Consider the following 14989-nt stretch of genomic DNA (forward strand, 5'->3'; position numbering starts at 1 on the left):
CCCCGCTTGTGCTCTCATTCGGTCTGTCAAAAAAAATTTTTAAATAAAAAAATACAATGTTTTTTTTTTAAGTAGTCCTTATATCTAACGTGGGGCTTGAACTGATGACCAAGGGCGAGTGCCCATCTGGGACCTTCTCACTGTGCCGAGTGCCCCCGTTCTGGGGGTGCAGGTGGGAGCCCGAGACGGTTGACAAGCACTCCTGTCCCGCTCATGCTCCTGGGGCCTGGACTGTGTTTTCCGTGGTAAACACGTAAAATTCGCACACCATGAGGAGGACCGCTGAGCCCACCCACCCTCACTTTACTTTCCAGAAGCCCAAGGTAGATGATGCCATTTTACAGATGGGCAACAGGCTAAGAAAGGTTAAGGGATGCCATGTAGCAACCACAAAACGAAAAATAGAAAGGTGGGGCCAGACATCTAGACTATTCTATTTCAAGTAATAAGCCCTGTGTATGCTTTTCAATTAAAAGAACCTCAGCTCAAAAAAAGTAAAATTTTTAAAAAAGATTTTAAAGTAATCTCCACACCCAGCATGGGGCTCAAACTCACAAACCCAAGATCAAGGGCTGAATGCTCTACAGACTGGGCCAGCCAGATGCCCCTAAAAAATGGTTTTTTTTTTTTATTAAAAAAATTTTTTTAATGTTTTATTTATTTTTGATAGAGGGAGAGACAGAGCATGAGAGGGAGCGGGGCAGAGAGAGAGAAGGACACACAGAACCAGAAGCAGGCTCCAGGCTCTGAGCTAGCTGTCAGCACAGAGCCTGACACGGGGCTCGAACCCACGAACCTGAGATCTGATCTGAGCCGGAGTCAGAGGCTTAACCGACTGAGCCACCCAGGCGCCCCTAAAAAATGTTTTTAAGGCAAAACAGAAGTCCCACTTGCCTAGCACTAAGTCACCGATCCATCATCTTTACTAGCGGTGGTGACGCTGTGTCCTCCCGCCCTCCCCGCCCCCTCCGCTCAAACAGCTCTGACCCGATCCTTTATCAGGGGCTCTCCAGCCTGAGCGGCCCGGAGTCACCCGGAGGGCTGTTGGAACCTCCTGGGCTGAACCCTGTGTCTGATTCACTAGGTCTAGGGAGGAGCCCAGGTGTTTGCACTTGTAACAAGGTTCCAGGTGATGTCATGCTTCCGGTTCAGGGACCACAGCGGAGCTACTGCCCTAGTGGTCAATGGGTGGATGCGGGGAGAAGGGGCAAGAGGATTGCCTTTATTTACTATTACTGTTACTTTTTAAAAGTAAGGGGTAAGCTACCACTAGGAAAAATGTCTTAAGATTTTAAAGTAATCTCTGCACCGAGCATGGGACTTGAACCTGCGACCCTGAAATCAAGGGCTGCACGGCTCCGCCAAGGGAGCCACCCAGGTGCCCCTGGAAAAATGTTTTCTCAAACAACTACAGCTTATACCTGTTTTCCCAAAGGTTAGGACCGGAGCGGCCTGCACAAAAATGCCGGACATTCGCACATCCAGGCTCCACCCAGGACTAAGTCAACATCTCTGAGGAGCAGCTTGGGCGGCTTAGGCATCAGCACTGGCCAGCCGCCTGCCACCCCCCTCCCGCCCCCCAGGTAACAGGCCACAGGTAAGCCTGAGCCCTGGGGCTGGCAGGAGGGCACGCTAGCTGCCTCCTCCCTTCACTACCCGCCCTTCCAAAGTCAGGCCCACGTTAACGGCGGCACCCGGGACCCTGGGAAACCGTCTGTTCTGCTGCGATGATGCTTCCCCGGAGCCTCTATCTCAGGCTCACAGAGCAACATGTCATTTGGATGTTTGACAGGGAGTCTGCTTAAAGTAGGTTAAAAACCCGTGACCTGAATGTTGGAACGAACCTCATGAGGGAGAGCTGGGCTTCGTGCTCTACCTGAAGGGGGCGCAGCCGCAAACAGGGTGCTGCCTGTGGTGCCCCGAGAGGGGGACCTTCACGACCCAAGAATCAGATAAAAACTTCCTCTTTAATCAAGGCTTTTAACACGGAACAGATTTCTTGAATAAAATGGAACGTTTCCAATACAATGAAACACAAAGCACCGTACACACAGTACCTGGCAGGACAAAACAAACAGCAAGTGTACACAGTCCCCTGCGGCCACGGCCTCGGTAGATGACGTGCTTCCTCCCGCCCCCCAGGGCGTCCTGCTGGACGCAGAGCCCGCGTGGCTTCCGGGGCCACACTCGGCCGAGGCCGCGGCCCCACAGCACTGAGCTGCGCGGGCCTTGGTACCCGGGGCTCAAGCGAAGCGGTCACCAGCATATGCAAACAGTCTGAGCATCCTGTCAATGTCAAAGTGAGAAACGAGAAGGCAACACAATCATGTTGGAAAGGCCTCGACAGCGCGTGAGGACAGCTGTGGACACTGAGGCTGGGAGGGGGCCGCCGGCTTCATTTCTTCGGCTTCTTGGGCAGGGGCCGCCGGAACAACAGGATGTGAGGTTCTGAAAGAGCCAGAGAAATTAAGAGGCAACTCGTCTATGCACAGCCTGCGGTCCCCCACTCCCGCCTCCAGGTACCCCCGCTCGGATCTTTGCAACTGAAGTAAGATGTGAGCATATGGCCTTAGAACCGGACCCAAAAGCTGTGCCAAGAACCGTTAGTGTGTCAGGTCCTTTGCTGCGGGCGTACAGCCCCGGGGGAGCCCTTTATTAGTTCTGCCCGGCAGCCCGGTGTCTGGTGTCTTATCGAGAAACAGACTTTCCTTGGCTCATTTGGAACACATCCAAGAACTTGCTTTCTGATGGAGAATGATGAAGGGCCACAGCCTCTGCCAGGGTATATGTGGCCTTAAAAAAAAAAAAAAAAAAAAAAAAGAGTACACTTGGACTCTATTAGAGATTAAAGAGAGCTTTTCAGTAACCGTTTGTCTCTGAACCTCCCAGGTACTTTACTCTTACTTTTGGTGACTTTGGTTGTTTCTAGATGGCCGGCAAGGAGTCAGTAAAGCACCGCCACCTTCCCCCTATTTGTTTTCGTTCTGCGACCTTACCAGTCCTTCTTTCCCGCGGTGAAGGCACCCAATATGACTGCTTTCAGCCACCGCACCCACCTGGTTCGTGGATCATATAATGGACCCATCCCTGACTCTGCTGAACGCCCAGATTCCGCCATTCAGATTCAGACATCAAATGGGTTTTAGGGACCAGCTTGGCTATGTCCTTGGGCAACATGACATGCCTGTAACAGAGACACAGAGAGGCAGGGGGTTCACATCAGTACCGGGGACAGTCCGCTAGACAAGTGCTTCCGTACCACACCATGAGAGAAAACGAAAGACAGACTGGCTTCTGATAATTGGGAGTTTATATATAAATTTACTGTGGAAGAGCGGCAGCTAGGAATAAAGGCCACGTTCTGCAGATCCTCACCAAGTATATCAAAAAGCAGAGGTCAATGAATAACGCAAGCGAGTGGTCGCCAGTTTTCCGGGCACCGTCGATACCTCTGCCCTCCTAGGTCCGATCTACGTGACTGCACTAAGTCAGCCGCATGGCAGCCCGTACACAGCGTACTGATCACAGGCAGCAGTGACAGGATGGGTGAAGAAAGGCCTCCCACGGAGCCCCGTGTGCAGAGCCGGCCCAAGGACCTGCTGTACCCGTCTCGTCCTCAATTTCATTGTCCTGACTCTCAAGGGATGAGCCATGAGGCTGCTTTTGGGAAACGGCATGTTTTCCTAAGCAAGGATGTCTCCTTTCATGGCCACAAAAGTACTCCTCTGACCTGAATTGGGCTAATCCTGCTCTGCTTCATCAAGCTCAGTGAGAACACACCTGAAAACAGCTCACATTCTAACAAGCTCCTGGCGCAAAGACTGCCTTCAGCACCACATCAGACGAAACAACCCACAATCAAACGCCCACAACGAGTTCCCTCTTACACCAACACACCACTGCCAAGACCTGCAAGCTCCAGAGAGGCACACGTGCGGCCCTCCCCGTCCGGCAGAGAAGTTAGCGCACGCAGCTTTAGCTGGCTCGGGCCCGATGTGCAGGACAAAAGCTAACGGGCCCCAGCTGAGCTGGGGGCATCTGCCCTAAGCACCGGGGGTCACAGGGCCCTGTGCCTGTCAGCACACACCAAGCCTCTACAGGGCCCAGCCCTGCACGAGGCAGAAAGGAAACATAAGCAAAGCAAGTTTCCAATCTATGTTTTTCAATTCTGGGGACAAGATACGAACTAGGAAGTTGTTTTAAGGATCACATTTAATTGCTGGAATGCTCACTTTCGTAGATTCCTTGATCTTCCCAAATCTCTCAACCTGGAATCACGGAGCTGGATTAGCTCCAAATTCCGCGGCTCTGTAAGGACCCCCTTCCTCACCCTCCGTGCCACGCCCTGTCGCTCCACACAACCTGTGCCTACGTCCATCACGTCCCTTCTGGCCTTCGTTCTGAAGTCTGCGGCGTTCCGGCCACTTCTAGGGCTGCGGGGAGCGGAGGCTAGGGCTTGTGCCCGCACTCAGCACCCCGCCTGCAGGCGCTCCGTGACTGCTGAAAATGTACGGAGGGCATCCGGCAGGCCCCGGCCAAGCCTTTTCTCGAAGCCTTTGGCCAGCTTCACCCCCTCGCCGGTCCTCGAAGCCCCCCTTCCTGAAACGAGCCTACCCCCTTTTCCAGGAACCCACGGGCACCTCTCGCGCCGCCGTGGCCACCTCCCAGTAGGCTCCGGGAGGCCCCGAGGCGTCGCCGAGACCCAGGCAGTCTGCAGAAGGCAAGCGCAACTCGCTCAGCCCAGTGAGCCGGGCCCGCAGCCTGGAGCCCTGACCACGCCCACTCCGAGTCCGCCACTTCCTACTTTCCCTCGCCCTAGAGCCCTAGCGCGTGCGCCGTGCGCTCTCCGCGACCGTACGCAGCCCGAGGCCCGGGCCTCCCGCGCATGCGCCGGCCCTGTCGCTTCAGCCCCCGTTCCTAACTCTTCTTGCCTTCACTTGTCAAAGTTCACGACCTCGCGGTGGGCCCCGCGCCGGCACTAACCGGTACTCGAACTCCTCGTCGTCGTATTTGTCCGAATAGTAAATCTGTTTGTGCGACATGATGGCTCGGCCCGAGGATGGTCAGCCCCGAGCCGCCAACCTCCAAACAACTCCCAGCAGCACGCGCTCCCACCCCCTTTGGCCTCGCTTTCAAACACGCCGCCTGCGCTTCCTATTGGTCCCTTTGGTTTAAGGCGGGACAGCTCCACCTTCAAGCCTCGGATTGGCTTAGATTTGCTTCTCCTCGAGTCCTTATTGGAGTGCACCTCTCACGTTCCTCAAGAACAAGCGTAGGTAAAAAATGCGCCTCTAATTGGCTATCCCTGCCCCCGTGCGCGTTCTCGCGTTGCCATTGGCTGATTCGGGAAAGTGGGATGGATGAAGGAGGGACTGAGGTAGAGGGTCAGGGGTTAGTGAGGCCGGAAGTGAGTGCAATAAAGTTTCTTCAGGGAGGCCGGGCCGGGGAGAAAGTTGGAACGGCAACCTAAGGAGGCAGTAGCGTGATCCGGAACCAAATCGGGCCGCGGTGCGGTGCGGAGACTCCATGAGGCCCTGGTGAGTTGGGCCTTTCCCCTCTCTTTAGGTGACCCACTCCTCCACCCCGGAACCCCTCTCCCGGGACCCTACTTCCGGTCTTCGAGTACAAGTCCCGCCTCCTGAGACCCCCTCCCCGGAAGTCCCACCTACCAACTTCAGGGGGCTCCCCGAACCCCGACTTGTTTTCTGCTTATTGTCCACAACCCCACCCTGTCTCCCAGCTTTCCTGGAAGCCCCACCCCCGGACATGCTTCCAAGCCCTAGTGCAAGAAACCTGACGGTATTCCTTCCAATTCCCCGAGACCCCGCCTCCTTGCGACGGGTCTCCGCTAACTCCTGTCAATCAAAGAGCCTATCTCCCAAAGAGTAGAGCCCCGCCCCTCAGAGAACGCTAGGGACGCGTGAAGCCCCACCTCCCCGAGGCCCCGCCTCTTCACACCCTAGTCAGGTCGAGAGAACACCCCGCTTCCCAGAAGTATCGGGAGCCTGCGACCTAGGGGCCACGCCCCCTGAGGGGCTGCTCGGGGGGCGACCCCAGTCCCCGCCTCGGAAGCGCGATCCTTAGCCCTGAAGCCCCTGGCTCACATCGTTCCCTTTTCTCTCTTGGGCCTCGGGCTCCGTTTTCCTGAGCGTTCGTGCCCCAGCAGGTGGGAAGTCAAAGTGCCCCCGCCCGGTTCTGAGCGGTGAGAGGTTGGAGGCAGCCCTTGGCCTCCCCTGCTCCCTTCCCAGGGTGGGCACGCGTGAAGGAGGCTGGGCTTGGGGAGCGAGGACTGCTCCGGGGTTCCAAGCCCCTTTCCCGGAGCTCCCCGTCCTAGGACCGACTCCGCCCCAGGGACAGCCGCAGGTCTCACACCTGCACCTCGGGAGCTGGTAGGGCCATGGGTTTGTCGGCGTGCGACCCGTGGGGGCGACAGGAGCGAGCGCTGTCCGCTGCCAGAGGACGGCGACTTGGAAGGGTGGAGGGGACAAGTGGCCCTTTTGCAGGGACTCCTCAGCCCCCACCGTTCCTTTGGCCTTTCCCCTCCCCCTAAGCAGAGTTCTTGCCTGGGCCATTTCTCCTGGGTCCGCTCGCCCAGCCTTCCCTTCTGGAAACATTCCTGAGGCTTTCGCCATTTCCTGCTACTTGCCTCCTCCTCCCTGCTGGGCTGGGAAGCCACCAGCGGCTTCTGCCCCACACCCGGCCACCCGGACTCTCAGGAGGCCGGCCCCTTCTTTCCTATGCAAATTTAAAAAGCTCTACTTCCTCTTTCTTCTCCCCCCCCCCCCAACGCCCACACCTGTGGGTCGTTCCCGGCCTCTGAATTCCGCGGACTCCCGCGGCTGGGGGCCGTCCTGGCCGGCGTCGGGGTGCGAGGCTGTGGCGAATCCTTTCCTCATCCTCCCGCGGCCCGAGCGCCGAAGGCCTTGGGACGTGGAGTGATAGAGTTGTGCTCAGGAGTGACCAGGCTGTCCTCGGGTGAGGGCTGGGGCAGGTGAAAGAGTTAAGTGGTGGCACTATTAATTATAATCATATCATCAGTTGCATCTTTATCTTAGTTAAATTTGAGAGTAGGTATTTCCAAGGTGAGCGTGGGGAGTCTGCGTGTCTTTTGGTACTTGTTTGCTGACCCCACCCCCACCTTCCTCCGTGGCCCCCTCAAGCAGAGCTGTGGCAGGAAGCTGGGGGTGGGAGGGATGGGCTTGGGGCTGTTCCTTGGGTCCAGCCTTAGCCCATCCCTGGCGCCCCTTGGCACAGATTTGCCTTCTGCCCCCTCTGCCCCTTCGTGGCCCGCAGCCCCCATTTCTATCGGGGGATTGCTTCACTCTCCTACGTTCTCCAGGCACATTCTGCCCCGGGCGGACACCTGCAGCTTCCCTGGTCACCGGTGTGAGAGAGTGTGTGCAGGGAGCTGACCTTAGTGTCTTGCCACCCACCACCCTGACAGCTTGCTTTGCTAACTAGGCCCTGGGGCGGGGGTGGGGGTGGGGTGGAAATCATAGGAGTGCTGGGCGCTGCCCCCCCCCCCCCCCCGCCGCAGGGTGGGGGCCACACTGAGGAGGCTCGGTCAGCCTGTCCTCTGCCTCCTGCCGGGCGGCTCCTGGGGCTCCTGGAGCGCCTCCCAGGTTGGACTTTGCTCCCCTTACGATCCAGGCTTTGCTCTGTTCACTGGGACCACTTCCAGCCTTTCCCCATTTCGTTCCCTCCTGTCCACAGCTGTTGTAGCAGAGGGTGCTAATGGCCCAGGCGCCCTGGGGCCACCACCCCACTGCTACCCAGCGCTGAGGGTAGCCTGGCCTGGGTTGCGGGAGGGGGGAGTTTGAGTGTTCCAGCCGGACCGGAAGGGAAGTGCTGAGCTCAGGGGTCCCCTCCCTTTTCCACCCCCAGCTGCCTCTGTTTCCTCTCTCATTCCCCCTACTCTCCTGCGGCTTCCTGCTCCCTTTGGCCTGCCCATGTCCTGTTTGGATTGATCCAGACCTACCCTTGTTTCCCTCCCTTCCTTCTCGTTCCTACATCCTTTCCTCCCACCTCTACTTTACTCCCCTCCCCGGATTACTGGTGGTTTGTCTGGGGGCAGGGTGGGGACCCGTGCAGCTCCGTCCCTGCCGGAGTTGTCGGCTGGGCAGTGGTGGGGGTTCAGCCCCTTCGAGCCTATGAGTCAGCAGTGTCCTCGGGATTGGGCTCTCTCGTCTCAGCTCCCCGCCCCTGGGGAGGAGCCAGGCCGCTCTGGGTCCAGCCTGTTCTCTTCGCTGGTGGAGAAGAGGCTCCAAGCTGGGCGGGGATGGGGCCTGAAACTATCGGGGTCTGAGCGGTGGGGGGGCGCCGGCGCTGCTGCTCCCTCTCCCTACCCGGGATCCTTGAGATCCCCGGCCAGAGTGGTCCGATCAGGCTAAGGGCCTGGGGATGCCCCCTGCCTGGCCCCCTTGCCCTGACTGGCAGGGGGGCCAGGCTGGGCATCAGCCTCCCTTCCCCTCCAGCCATGGATCTCCTGCCCCCCAAACCCAAGTACAACCCACTCCGGAATGAGTCTCTGTCATCGCTGGAGGAGGGGGCTTCGGGGTCCACACCACCAGAGGAGCCGCCTTCCCCATCAGCTTCGTCCCTGGGGCCTATCCTGCCACCTCTGCCCGGGGACGAGAGTCCCACCACCCTGTGCTCCTTCTTCCCCCGTATGAGCACCCTGAAGCTGGCCAACCCGGCTGGAGGGCGCCCGGGGACGAAGGGGGAGCCAGGGAGGGTGGCCGAGGACGGGGCGGGGGTCTTCGGGGCGGCCGCGCCCGACTTGGGCCCCCTGCCGCTTCCCCAGGACATGAACAAGCTGAGCGGAGGCAGCGGGCGCAGGGCGCGGGTGGAAGGGGGCCAGCTGGGGGGCGAGGAGTGGACCCGCCACGGGAGCTTCGTCAACAAGCCCACGCGGGGCTGGCTGCACCCCGACGACAGAGTCATGGGACCCGGGGTTTCCTACTTGGTCCGGGTGAGTGAGCTGCGCCGTCCTGGAGCCTCGGTCTCCTGTCCCCCCATCTCCCCAGCACCTCCCCACTTGCAGGGCCCTGGTCTTCTCTCGCATTCTGGACCCCTCCCCTTCCAGCTCTGCCCAGGCCCCTTCCTTCTTGTGGCCCCCCTCCCCCTGCTTAGCAAGCGCCCAGCTTGGCTGAGGCCCCTAGTGACTGTTGGAATGAGTGCCCCTGGAGTGTGCTCTCCGGTCTCCTCCCCGCCCCAGACGTCCCCCGTGCCCCCCAGGGCCTGTCACTGCTCCTCCTCCCAGCTTGCCTTTTCTCTCCTCTCTTCCTGTTGCCTTGCACGTTGTGGGGTGGGGTGTCACCGCGGGCAGTGGGCGAAATGCCTTCGTCTTCACTCCTACTAGAGCAGGCACGTGGGGAAAAGACCTGGGGCTCTTTGTGAAGGGGTGGGGGGAGGCGGCTGACGTGCCCCCTCGGTCCCCTCCCCCAGTACATGGGCTGCGTGGAGGTCCTGCAGTCGATGCGCGCCCTGGACTTCAATACTCGCACCCAGGTCACCAGGTTAGTGGGGTGGGAGCAGACGGGGGGGGGGGGGGGGGGGGGGGGGGGGGGGGGGGGGGGGGGGGGGGGGGGGGGGGGCCGGGAATTCCTGGACTGGCCAGTGGAGGAGGGACGTGGGTCACTGGGTGGTGGCTTATCTTTTGGTAAGGAGGATGGAGGTAAAGTTAGGGGAGGGAGTCTGAGTCTGAATGAAAGGAGGCAGCTCTGGTCTGGATCCTTCCTCCTCCCGGCCTGTGAGCAGAGCTGGCTGGCAGCGTGAGCCTCAGCCTGGGAGCTGGGTGGGTGGAAGGGGGCTGCGCCTTTGGGCAGGGGGGGAGAGGGAGGGGACATTCGCTGGCTGGGAGTGGGTGGGGCCGGACCCTCCGAGGCCCTAACCCAATCAGCCAGGAAGTGGCCTCTACGTGTCATCAAATATTAAAGGCCCTTAATTCAATCCACCACGACAAAGAGCCTGGAGTGCCCCTGGAGTCTGGCCTGGCCGTCCCCTCCCCCTGCCCCAGCCGAGTGAGGCAGGCTCTGGGTCTGAGGACCCCTTTCTCCCCAGGGAGGCCATCAGTCTGGTGTGTGAGGCCGTGCCTGGTGCCAAGGGGGCGACAAGGAGGAGAAAGGTATCCGGGGCCGGTGGGGCTGGGGGTGCTGCTGGGAAATGTGGGGGAGTGGTGGCAGGGGGGAGACCAAAAGGCAGAGGGCGGGGGCTTTCCTGGGATGGGGAGCCCCAGCTTCTGAGAGCCTCGGGCCCTCCCCTAGCCCTGTGGCCGCCCGCTCAGCTCCATCCTGGGGAGGAGTAACCTGAAGTTTGCGGGGATGCCAATCACTCTCACCGTCTCTACCAGCAGCCTCAGCCTCACGGCCGCACACTGCAAGCAGGTTGGTGGGCTTGGGCTGGGGGGCCGGAAACACTGCAGGAAGGGTTGAGCAGGACGCATCACAGCCCGGGAGCTAGGACAGCCAGGAAGGAGGAGTTTAGGAGGGCCTGGGCTAAGAAGCCAGAAGGGCGGGACTGGCCGCCAGGGCTCCGGGCAGGGGGCGCTGGGTGGGCCCTGAGGCCGCCTGACGCGTGTCATCCCCTCTCTGTCCCCTGCCCTAACCCTCAGATCATCGCCAACCACCACATGCAGTCTATCTCGTTTGCGTCCGGTGGGGACCCGGTGAGTGGCAGGACAGGACACGGGTGCTGGTGGGGGAGTCGGGGCCAGGCGCTGGGGCGACACGGGCTGCACGGACGGTGTGGTGTCTGAAAAGCCCTGGGTTCTAGGGGTCGGGAGTGAGGTGGGGCTCTGCCCCGGAGCTAAGTGGCTTCTTCTGACCCCGCCCAACCCCAGGACACAGCTGAGTACGTCGCCTATGTTGCCAAAGACCCGGTCAATCAGAGAGGTGAGGCGCGGTGGGGAGCGCGGGGTGGGGCCGGCTGTCCGTGAGAAAGGTGAGCAGGACCCGGGCAGCGAGGGGGGGCCCTGTCCGCCCCCCACCCCGGCCGCCCGCCTCGGGGCTCATGGGCGGCCTGCGCTGTGCCCACAGCCTGCCACATCCTGGAGTGCCCCGAGGGGCTGGCGCAGGACGTCATCAGCACCATCGGCCAGGCCTTCGAGCTGCGCTTCAAACAGTACCTCAGGAACCCGCCCAAGCTGGTCACCCCTCACGACCGGTGAGCGTGAGCGGCGCAGGCGCAGCGGGCCAGCTCCCGGGGCCCCAGTGCCCATGCGTGGCCACACGGGGTGGGGGACGTCGCCTGTGTGTCCGGGTCCCATTTCCTGCTACCCTAACATTTCCCGCGGCTGCCGGGAGACCGTGTCCTTCCTGCCCGGGGCCGGGTCCTCCTCTCACATGGCAGCCCCCACGCCGCCCCCCACTCCTCCGCCTTCGAGCCCCTTTCCATCCCTAGCCACCCCAGGGCCACCCGCCCGCCTCTGTTTTCTTGCCCATTTGTCCGTCCTTGGTTTCTTGTCTTCTGCCCGTAACTGCCATCAGGAATTTGGGTGAGGGAGGGCGCTTGCCCCTGAGGTCACTGCCGTTTCTTGCGTTAGGCGGCAGCCGGTGAGTAGTCGGAGGAGATTGCACTAGTCTGGCGGGCGGCCCTTCTCGCTACCCTGTGCCCCCCACCCTCGGGACGTGCGTCATAACCAAGGGCGTGAACCCGGGGTCAGATCCGATTCCACTGTGGAGCCCCGGGCACATCTCGCCAGCTCTGACCCTCCTCCCTCGCCTCTAACGCTCGAGAAGGAAGCGATGGCTCCTTGCAGGGCCTCCAGGATGGGGGTGCGGCTGAGTGCAGAAAACAGCGACCTTGGGCCCGCCCCGCGGGCAGCGCCCAGCCCGCAGCCCCGTCCATGCCCTCCCTCCCTCCTGCCCTCCCAGGATGGCTGGTTTTGACGGCTCGGCTTGGGACGAGGAGGAGGAAGAGCCGCCTGACCATCAGTACTATAATGACTTCCCGGGGAAGGAGCCCCCTCTCGGGGGCGTGGTGGACATGAGGCTTCGGGAAGGAGCCCCCCCAGGTGCTGCTCGACCCACTGCCCCCGTTGTCCAGACCCCCAGCCACCTGGGAGCGACGCTGGTAAGTGGCTTGGGAGGAGGTGGCCCGGGGCGGCAGGGGCAGGGTTGGGCTTCCGGTGACATCTTCTTTTTGTCCCTACAGCCCGTAGGGCAGCCTGCTGGGGGGGACCCAGAAGTTTGCAAACAGATACCAGCTCCACCGCCCTGCCCAGGTGTGAAGGGAGCCGGGAGGAGCAAGGGTCAGGGTTCAGGAGGCCGGGCTGGGGTCGCTGAAGCCTCCCTCCCCAGCAGGCAGAGAGCTCTTCGATGATCCTTCCTACGTCAACGTCCAGAACCTAGACAAGGCCCGGCAAGCAGGGGGCGGGGCTGGGCCCCCCAATCCTGCCATCAACGGCAGTGCACCCCGAGACCTCTTTGACATGAGTGAGTGCTCGCCTCTCCTCTCTGCGTCCCTGTCTTCCCACCTGGCTCCACCTCCTCCCTCCTCGCTGGAGGTCTGGGCCCTGGCGTGTGGCGTGTGGCGTGTGGCGTGGCCCCTGCCTTTCCCAGCCTTCTCTCTGCTCCCCAGAGCCCTTTGAGGATGCCCTTCGGGTGCCTCCGCCTCCCCAGTCGGTGGCCATGGCTGAGCAGCTGCGAGGGGAGCCCTGGTTCCACGGGAAGCTGAGCCGGCGGGAGGCCGAGGCCCTGCTGCACCTCAATGGGGACTTCCTGGTGCGGGAAAGCACGACCACGCCGGGCCAGTATGTGCTCACAGGCCTGCAGAGTGGGCAGCCCAAGCACCTGCTCCTGGTGGACCCGGAGGGCGTGGTGCGTGCTGCAGGGGGGCGGGGTGTGGGGGGCTGGCGGGGCGGCTTGCTCCTTCCCTCACTGCTTCCTACTGCCCCTCCTTGGGGTTTGGGCGCGCACAGTCTCCAGCAGTCCGGGTCCCTTCCCTCATAGCCCCGAACCTGAGCTCTGTTCCTTTCAGCCCGCAAAGCCCCAGCCCTGGAGCCCGTCTGAGCTTGAAGGTGTTCATCTTGCCTGACCCCCTCTTTTGACAAATGAGGAAATTGTCTTGGAGAGGAGCCGCCCCCGCTCCCCCAGACTCAGGGCTCAGACCAGTGTCCTGTCGTGTGTCCGCACTGCCCCACTGCCCCTCAGAACTCTGGGCTCTTTTCTACAGCAGTCTCCGGCTCGGCTCCCTGTCTGTTCTGTACCGTGTGCCCTCCCCTGAGACATGCCGCCCTCTGGGTCAAAAGAGGAGCAGAGAGCCCTCAGCTTCCGGTTCCTGGGCAGACGTCCCCTCTGCCCGTTCCCAGTGCACGGCGCTGCCCTTTCCCGGGGCTCTGGGTGCTCCTTCTCAAGGAGTCTTGGCGGTTGGGACCCTCAGTCCTCCCAGCCCTGCCGTCCTTTTCTCCTCCCTCAACCCTCCGGAGTCCTCCAGCTCCCGCAGCCTTGGGGGCTGAGGTCTTAATTTGACTCTCCACCTGCCTTGCCCCTCCCTCTGCACCCGCAGGTTCGGACAAAGGACCACCGCTTCGAGAGCGTCAGCCACCTCATCAGCTACCACGTGGACAATCACTTGCCCATCGTGTCTGCGGGCAGCGAGCTGTGTCTGCAGCAGCCTGTGGGGCGGCGGCCGGAGCCCGGCCAAGCGCTTTCTCCCCGCAGGGGCCTCTCCCCCCTTCCACCTGCTCCTTGATTCTCAGGACTTCACTTGGGCGTGTTCTGTGGGCTGGGCCTTGGGTGGGAGCTGGGCATCGCGTGGGCACGGCTCAGCGTCGGCTGAATGAGAGGGTTTGTCAGAAGCCTGGGGCAGAATCCTAGTTCTCCCCGAACCTTACCAAAGTATTAATGTACAGAGCAGCCCCTTCCTTGGGCCTCTCCTGTGCCAATCTGATACCCCTTCCCCAAGGAGGTGGGTGCTGGAGACCTGGGCAGCGCGCCTCCTTGAAATGAGAAAGTGTAAGGGGGCAATCACCTTTCCAGGGAAGGGGGAACAAATCACACCTTTCGCCTACCCGCGGGCTCAGGGCACCCCAGTTCTCTCTCAGCAACCCTCCCCCGCAGGGGTTAAACTTTGTGCCTTTGACCATCTCCTAGGTCTGAAGATATTTTATGCAAAGAGTTCTTGAGCCCCTGAGGTTGAGGATGGGCGTGCTGACACCTTGGCTTGGGGGCCCCTGTCCTCTCCTTGCTCAGCACCCACTCCACTCCAGTTTAGGAGAGCAGAGGCAGGAACGGCAGCTGGCCCCTGTCCCCTGGGAAATGCGACCCTTAGAGATTGCCTCAGAGCCCCCCTCTCCCTGGCCAGTGGGGAGATGGACCCCTCCCTTGCTCAGTGCCTCCTGGGAGGGGGAAGACGGGTGGGGGAGGGGGACCCTCACCCAAGGGGTCTGTATATACATTTTGTAAGTCCCTCCCCCGCTTCCGTGTTGCATGCATGTTACACTCTACAGCCAAAGCGTAGCCCTTGGTCCTGCAGCCTCTACCCTGCCTCCTCTTGCTGGGGCGGGCGGGGGTGGGGGGTGACCGAATTGGGCCCCTTGAACGAGTAACTGCGGGTTTGTGGAGGCAGGGATGGCGACATTGAGACTAAAGCAGTAGACAATCCCCAAATACCATGTGTAGGTTTGGAACTACATTTATTTTGATTTTATACGCGTATATTTTAGGGCTGTGGTTTTACTTTCCTTGTTTTCCCTGGCTCATCTTGAACACAGAATGATAGTCAATTACGTGTACACCTCACCCCTTTGCCTTTTCAAAGCCCTTTTACCACGACTGGTGGCTCCCCCCTCCCGGCCTCTGCACGATCTTTTCTATCAGAGGCTGCGGCCCCGGGAAGTGGATCGCGATCCGGGACTAGGAAAGCCTGGGCCTCCCGAGGCCCGGCGGCCTGGGGCGCGGTCTGAGCTTCGGGGGTCAGGCCGGTGCCTCCCCAACCCGCCCGCAGGCAGCCCTGCTGCTGGGGGCTCCGCCTGCGGACGGGAGGGGGG

At 61.0% G+C, this 14989-nt stretch overlaps 2 protein-coding genes across 5 annotated transcripts; one reads left to right on the forward strand and one right to left on the reverse strand.

Moving 5' to 3' along the window:
• Positions 1 to 1948: 1948 nt before the first annotated feature.
• CKS1B (CDC28 protein kinase regulatory subunit 1B) lies at positions 1949 to 5128 on the reverse strand. Its single transcript, XM_029936065.1, has 3 exons — positions 4984 to 5128; positions 3057 to 3184; positions 1949 to 2448 (listed from the first exon to the last, which is right to left on the reverse strand). The coding sequence occupies exons 1-3, from the start codon at positions 5040 to 5042 to the stop codon at positions 2396 to 2398; spliced, it is 240 nt and encodes a 79-aa protein (XP_029791925.1). The 5' UTR covers positions 5043 to 5128; the 3' UTR covers positions 1949 to 2395.
• A 266-nt stretch (positions 5129 to 5394) lies between these two features.
• SHC1 (SHC adaptor protein 1) lies at positions 5395 to 14725 on the forward strand. 4 transcript variants are annotated; one of them, XM_029936062.1, is made up of 13 exons: positions 5395 to 5537; positions 5741 to 8971; positions 9448 to 9518; positions 10063 to 10126; positions 10266 to 10385; positions 10613 to 10666; positions 10841 to 10892; positions 11037 to 11163; positions 11874 to 12072; positions 12154 to 12223; positions 12300 to 12434; positions 12580 to 12818; positions 13507 to 14725. In XM_029936062.1, exons 2-13 carry the CDS (start codon positions 8477 to 8479, stop codon positions 13690 to 13692), a joined length of 1812 nt encoding a protein of 603 aa, XP_029791922.1. In that variant the 5' UTR covers positions 5395 to 5537; positions 5741 to 8476; the 3' UTR covers positions 13693 to 14725. The 4 variants fall into 4 exon arrangements, with proteins under 4 accessions (XP_029791922.1, XP_029791924.1, XP_029791921.1 ...); XM_029936064.1 differs by having other exon boundaries at positions 8804 to 8971; XM_029936061.1 differs by having other exon boundaries at positions 5395 to 8971.
• The last annotated feature ends 264 nt before the right edge of the window (positions 14726 to 14989 follow it).

This window comes from Suricata suricatta, chromosome 3 (genome assembly GCF_006229205.1).
Source record: "Suricata suricatta isolate VVHF042 chromosome 3, meerkat_22Aug2017_6uvM2_HiC, whole genome shotgun sequence".
NCBI lineage: Eukaryota > Metazoa > Chordata > Mammalia > Carnivora > Herpestidae > Suricata > Suricata suricatta.